Genomic DNA, 7,671 nt, shown 5'->3' with positions numbered 1-7,671 from the left:
GTAACTGTGAATCATTGCATTTGGTTCACTTAAAAAATGAGTTACAAGTGAAGAAAACCAAGGAGGAGAGTTTTTTTTTTTTTTTTTAAGTCGGTACCAATGGTTAAGATTGTTTTGAACTAACGAATGCTGTTTAAGGAAATTTGATGATAGAGTCTGCTGGACACATTAAGAATTAGAAGACTGCAATGTTAAATTAATTTATCCAGAGGACTTTTTGTTTTCTAAAGCTTTTTCTTTTTCTGGATTCTACTTGCTGTTCAGTGGCCTGAAGAGTTCTTTCAGTGAACCATAATAGTTCATTGCTTAACAATTCTTCTTAAAGGTATCTACTTCTAAAATTACCTACTTGGGAATATGAAGGATACTGCTGGAGTTTTAGAAATATGAAGCAAGGATTCAAAGTGCTATAGGGTTAAGATGGAGTTTTTAGAAGTATTTAAATGGCGCTTTGTGATGGGAATCATTTGCAATTACAACAATGTTGCTCAGGAAGTTAGTATTTTCTAAGTATGTGCATATTGCACTGTTAGATCATAGAAATATCTGAATGCAATATTTAATTCTTTATATATGCAAACACTAAGTCTTTTGTATAATGTATTTTATACAAATGCAAAATGGAATTGTAGAGCATTATTAGTATGTACATTTGTAAAACTGGTTTTTAAAATTTCTTGCCCCTTTTCATATTTTAAAAAGATCTTAAAAATAAAGTTTCTATTTTATTATTCAATCTAAAATGGAAGCTGGTGAATTTAATTGAATAAAGCAAACCTTTTTTCCTCTTTCAAACTAGTTGATATAAAGACACCATGCACTATGTATCCTGGCCGGTGTGGCTTGGTGGTTGAGTGTCAACCCATGAATCAGGAGGTCAGGGCACATGCCTGGGTTGCAGCCTTAATCCCTAATAGGGGTTGTACAGGAGGCAGGCAAAACGGTGATTCTCATTCATGTTTCTCCCTCTCCCTTTCTCTGAAATCAATTAAAAACAAACAAAAAAACACCCCAAAACACTATGTAAGATAGATCGAATTGCCAAAGGTTTACTAATTCAAATTTCTCCCTTGTTATACTGAAAATTCACTGGATTACTTATAGGATGTAAATGAAATAAAACGAATTTCAGATGAATGTTCTTTGAGGGATCTTGGATCTCATGGAAGAAGACCTCATAAAGCAGGGTCCAGAACTTATTAGTGAGTTGTAGCTCAGTCATATAATAATGTGCTCTACTTATGTGTAAATTTAATTATGAAACAACCTCTATACTTAATTTTTAAAAATTATCTACGTTAGCAAAAGAATTGAAGTTCTTTGGAGTTTTTATTTAATGGAGGGGTTTATGTAATCCTTTTAGCATTTTTACTATCATCTTGCTCTTAAAACTGTAATTACATCTTTTTTTAATAAAAAAAATGTTTTTATTAACTCCAGGACTTCTACCCATATTAAGGGCAAACCACAGACACTACATTTGAGGTAGTAGGGAAGGAAGGCTAATATCCTCTGAATTTGTTAGCATTCTCTTGTATGCAGTGTTCGTCAGTCCATGAAGCCAATGATCACACTAATATTACACTGGCTGCCAAATCTCTTAATTTGTTATCATGACTGTAATTACCTTGAGTTTCCTGTTGATTTGTGCAAGAATATTTGATACTGGCATCCCTGAGTTATTTTACCAGATAAAATCTGTATTAATAGCCTTAACCGGTTTGGCTCAGTGGATAGAGCGTTAGCCTGCGGACTCAAGGGTCCCAGGTTTGATTCCGGTCAAGGGCATGTACCTTGGTTGCGGGCACATCCCCAGTAGGGAGTGTGCAGGAGGCAGCTGATCGATGTTTCTCTCTCATCGATGTTTCTGGCTCTCTATCTCTCTCCCTTCCTCTCTGTAAAAAATCAATAAAAAAAAAAATTTAAAATCTGTATTAATAAATTAGCTTTCCCTATCAAATATATTTAAGTAGGTTCAAAATAAAACAGGACACAATTTTGTTTTGTATGAATTTAACATGTAAACAAATACAGAATAAGCACTAAAGCAACAAAACAATATTTGCTTGTTAGCAATTTTAAAGACACTTCACCAACAAGTACTTTTTTATATATAAGATGCTATCTCTGCATTAAAGTTTACCTTCCTATGGAATAAGTTCACAGTCTGAGATTTTAAGCTATAAAAACAAGGTTCATGCTGGCAAAGGAACCTGCAAACATTCTGACTGTTCTTTTCCAAAGGAGACAGACAATGCACTTGGGGAGATGGCTGGGGCTTCCCAAAGCACACCCCTGCCCAAAGGGCTGTCGTACCACCCGCAGGACTAGAATGTTGAAGACAGATGAAAGCTGGGGAGAAAAATACCTGTATCTTTGGTGTATCTGCCCTATTCAAGCAGTTATCTGTAGATTTACAATAAAGCAAGCAAACAGAAGCACAGAGATAAGCTTTATAAATTAAATGATAATAAGTTAAGATACTAAGGAAGTGAGAGAATAAAACACATGTTAATTATTAATCCTAAATGACTGCCCATTACAACTAAAATTTTAAGTGGGGTTTCTACTCTAAGTACAATCAATTGCTGCTTTAAAGTAGACTTATTCATGTTTTCCATTTAAAATCTTTAAAATTTTTTATAAGTTTCTTTAAAGAAATACCTCACATATGAACAACATAAGCACTGAACTAATAACAGTCCTCACCCATCTTGAATTATCTGAGGAAGCATTACAATGGAAAGTGATCTTTTTCCTGAGAAAGCCATTTTACAAAATGGCACAATATAAATTTTCCCCACCAGAATACAAGATGGGAAAGTCAGATAACAATATATCTTGTGAGGAAAACATGTTTGTTTCTCAAAACAGTGTTTTCAATCACTTTACAAGCTGTAATTTTTTAGAGGGCCAGACACATTTAAATAAAGAAGAGATTATTTCTAGATACTAAGAGAATGAATACATATGGTAAGGTCTGGTTGGTCTTTAAGCAGTTCTTATAGAAAACTGTTTACAGAAAATCAAGCTCAATTTCAAGGTTGAGTTTAATGGTAAGGGTAGAAATAGAGTCCAGGATTCCGATTCTCAGGTTAGAGGGTAATGGGTGATATCTTCCCAAAAGGGAAAAATAAACATTTTTTTTGGTAAGTAATACTAATAATTTTTGAAATATATAATATGACTTCCCTTCAAAATCTTTGGCATTTGTGAGTCTTTAGAGGCTAAGGTTTTTAGGTATTCCCCCTCATTCTCACTATAAAAAGTCAGGGGAGCTAGTTTTTAATTAAGACAAAAGATTAATCTTAATTTCAAAGTGACCTGAGTTTTATTCTGCACTGTTATATAAACCAATTGGATGGCTATAAAGTCCTTTGAAATATAAGAGGCCATCATGCCTCGCAGGTTGCACACATGCATTCTGCAGTGAGATTTATGTGACTAGAATTTACCCCACACTTTTGTAAAGTACAAATTTAAATGTCTAATTTTTCATAAGCCCAATTATTTGAAATATCAAAGTTATTACAGTGAGATGATGATTATTTCACATATTGTGTGGTATGAAGTTACCAAATTCAAGTATACTTAATATTCCTCCCAAGTCTTTGCACTGGCTGAGATGTAAGCTATAAAATTTATATAGCTCTGACTGATATTTTTCTCTGTGTATATTTTTTATCACAAACTTCTAATCTCATATGCAATTTTAAGAACTCAGGTAGGTTTATGGAGTCATCATATAGTAGCTTAGAACATACCATGTAAAAGTAAAATTATTTTCAAGTATTTTGTTTTTAAAGTGCTCCATGTGCAGTATTAAATCAACTTTCAGGTTACAGAAACTCATTATGATGGCAAGTAATAGTTTTATAAAAGATCAGAAAGCAGTTAAATAAAAATAATTTTTTCAAGTATGAATATATAGATTAAAAGATGCAAAAACTCTTTAGGCACATTCTAATCCAAATAATACCAAAAATAAAATTTTCACTTGAATACGTAAGAGGGATAAAGAGGCGCTGAGGAATGTCAGAGTGTCAGAGACTAATTGGTAAAGTAACTAGTGTGTAAACTCAAAATGGTACTGAGTATTTTGGTAACAACTATTGTCAGTAAAACAGAAACAAAAATACTTACTCATTCCTTATCAGAAATAAGGAAATAAATCTGTCCAAATGCTCAGAAGCTGTATCATAGAAATATTTTTTGGGAAACTTCATAGCTAATAGGTTGCTTCATCCATGTTGTCATCACTGTCTACGATAAAATCATCTCCGTTGTCAAAGTATGAATTAATGTAGTCATTTTCCTAAGTGAAACAATAGATTCCTCAGTAAACATTAAAATGAATGAGTAGTAACATTATTATTAAGAAACATGTAGGCTGTCCCTTTAAGTTTACAAATACCAAATTTAGGTAATAAAATACATCAGGCTTAAAAGGAATCTCTGCTATGCCATCTGCTTAGAAAACACATTAGTTTTCACTCGCATCTACCTGTGCTGCTTTCTTCAAGACCACCACCTCCTATATTCTCAGGCATCAACTAAGAGAACATGAAGGGATGCCTATTACACTTTAGTAGGATGACACATTTAATTCATTACACCTCAATGGGATGATATATGGTTAGCTAAAACACTGAGCACTTATTTAAAACAAATGTACAGACACTTAAGAAACAGCCAATTTTTACATTAACCTTAGACTACACTAGAACTAAGGTTTTCAGTCACAATGCACAACTGAGCAAAAGCAGAGGGAGTTTTGCTTCCTATCAAAAAGGCCTCAAGAAACCAAATCAAAACTAGAGGATGCTATAATACATTCCATCTACAGCAACTCAATTTCCATTAGGTCAAGAGGGATTAGCCCCGGGAATATTCCACTTCTTATGGATAAGATTATTACCCATATAAGTGACTTAAGATAACTCTATGCTTTCTATCAAAAATTCAAAAATTCTCAACAAACAAGTGCTGGTGAGGATGTGGAGAAAACTCTAGGACAATGCTGTTGGGAATGCAGACTGGTATGGCCACTGTGGAATACAGTATGGCAGTTCCTCAAAAAATTAAAAATGGAGATGCCATTTGACCCAACAATCCCACTTCTGGGAATATATCCTAAGAATCCTGAAACACCAATCAGAAAGAATATATGCACCTATGTTCATAGCAAGCATTATTTACAATAGCTCAGATTTGGAAACAGCCAAGTGCCCATCAGTAAATGAGTGGATAAAAAAACCATGTGTTAGATTTACACAGTGGAATACTATGCAGCTGTAAAAAAGAAGTCGCTCTTATCTTTTGAGACAGCATGGATGGACCTGGAGATGATTATGCTAAGCTAGTTAGAAAAACACAAATAGCACATGGTCTCACTTATATGTGGAATCTAATGAACAAAATAAACTAAGGAACAAAATAGTTCCAGAGGTATGGATGCATGGAACAGAATAACAGATCTCAGTGGTGGTTGGGAGTGTGTGAGGGGATGGGAAGAGATTAACCAAAAAACATATATGCATATATGCATAATCCATGGAAACAGACAATAGCATGGGGAAGGCCTGGGGTGGGGCGGGGTTGGGTGGAGGGAGGCAAAAAGAGAGAAAATGGGAGACATCTATAATACTGTGAACAATAAAAAAATAATATTTTATTTCTGAATATAAAAGTGACGCATGACTATATTATACAACACTTTTAAATGTAAAGATTAAAAGAAATTTAAGAAAATTACTAACCAACTGCAATGTGTGGACCGTATTTGGATTTTGATTGGAACAATTTTTTGAGACAATCTAAAAAATTTGAACAATGGCTTAATATTTGATATTAAGGAATTATATTTCATGCGTTAGGAATAATACTGATACTATAACATTGTTAAAGAGTTCCTATTTTTGAGTACATACTGAAATATTTATGGATCAAATGATACAATGCCTAGGATTTGCTTTATAATAATCCAAGGCAGATGGGTTTTGAAGTGGGGGGACAGGAACGGACTTGGTGGGTGAATGACTGAAAGATCAGCAATACAGTGATCATTGTTAAAGTTGGGCTGTTATTTTAAGTCACTAGATTTTTGCACATGATTGAAATCAACCACAATAAAAAATTAATGTCCACATCTCTACTGTCTACAGTAGGAATTAGGACAGTAAGAAATAGGGACTATTCCCAAAAGAAAGTCTCCTGGATATCATCTTATTTAGTATCTCCATGGTGGAATTTTATATATAAACTAGAGGCCCAGTGCACGAAAATTTATGCACTCAGGGGGAGGGGGGATGTCCCTCAGCCCAGCCTGTGCCCTCTCACAGTCCGGAACCCCTCGGGGGATATCCACCTGCCAGCTTAGACCTAAATAGGGACTATTCCCAAAAGAAAGTCTCCTGGATATCATCTTATTTAGTATCTCCATGGTGGAATTTTATATATAAACTAGAGGCCCAGTGCACGAAAATTTATGCACTCAGGGGGAGGGGGGATGTCCCTCAGCCCAGCCTGTGCCCTCTCACAGTCCGGGACCCCTCGGGGGATATCCACCTGCCAGCTTAGACCCGCTTCCCTAGGGAGCGGGCCTAAGCCATCAGTCAGACATCCTTAGCGCTGTGGAGGAGGTGGGAGAGGCTCCTGCCACCGCTGCTGTGCTTGCAGCCATCAGCCGGGCTTGTGGATGAGCGGAGCTGCCCCTGTGGGAGCGCACTGACCACCAGCAGGCAGGTCCTGCGTTGAGCATCTGCCCCCTGGTGGTCAGTGCACATCATAGCGACCAGTTGTTCTGCCTTTAGGGTCAATTTAAATATTACCCTTTTATTATATAGGGTTTATATAAATAATGCAAGAAAGGTAACTTGTATTATTCAGATATATACTTCATTACTCTGTCTTTCCTAAATACTCTAAGTTTCTGTATCTGGCTAAGACCCTTACCATTTCCAGGATGTTGGCTTGGCTTCTCTAGTGCCAAGTAATCCAACAATGTTTGGAAACTGGCTGAAGCCTGAAGCCAATGTATGGAGGAGGCATGGCATGGCTGAGAGATTGAAAATACGGAAAGGGAAATGACATAAGGCATAAGGTCTCAATAAAGGGCAGGACAATTAGCTCTAAACAGGATGAAGGACATTTCTTTTTCTGTTGATAAAAAAGAGAAGGAGGAGGGAAGATAGTTTGAAGACAGAGGAAATAAAATAAAAGAGTTTTCTCTTGATGGTTTTATTTTCTGTATCAAGGTGGATGCTATATCTGCTAAAAGTGAAAGAAAAGGTAGTCAAGAAGAGGGATTAAGAAGAAAGATGATCTAAAATACTTGCAATGGAGAGCTGACTTGACAAGAGAAACAGAAAATGTGTTAGCCAGCCAAATGGGACTAGTGGTTTTTTTTAGGGGCATCAGTTTTTATGATTCTTCAGAAAAGCTCAACAGGCATATTTGGAAGGAAAAGGAGGGAGACAATGTAATTGATCAAGTTTGCTTTGGTCTTGAGTATGTTCTGGGAGACCAAGGGATAAGAGCAATAGCAACAAAGAAGTTGAAGGGTGAGCAAGGGCTCCTTAGGGAAGGAAATAAAGACAGGGAACTAGCCGAAACCGGTTTGAGGATCAGAGGGTTTGGTAGTTTTAATCATGTCAGTTCAGAAACAAAGTG

General features: G+C 35.9%; 1 protein-coding gene across 1 annotated transcript in view; it reads right to left on the bottom strand.

Moving 5' to 3' along the window:
* POLR3G (polymerase (RNA) III (DNA directed) polypeptide G (32kD)) overlaps positions 1-7,671 on the bottom strand; it is a 44,333-nt gene that overhangs the window by 6,996 nt on the left and 29,666 nt on the right. Inside the window, exon 8 of the mRNA XM_014543958.1 lies at positions 4,144-4,315. Coding sequence (XP_014399444.1) covers positions 4,229-4,315 — 87 coding nt within the window. The 3' untranslated portion in view covers positions 4,144-4,228. The remainder of the gene's footprint in view (positions 1-4,143; positions 4,316-7,671) is intronic.

Source organism: Myotis brandtii, unplaced genomic scaffold (assembly GCF_000412655.1).
Source record: "Myotis brandtii unplaced genomic scaffold, ASM41265v1 scaffold344, whole genome shotgun sequence".
Classification (NCBI taxonomy): Eukaryota; Metazoa; Chordata; class Mammalia; order Chiroptera; family Vespertilionidae; genus Myotis; species Myotis brandtii.
The sequence above is the reverse complement of the archived record's forward strand: the minus strand, read 5'-3'. Positions and strand labels throughout refer to the sequence as shown.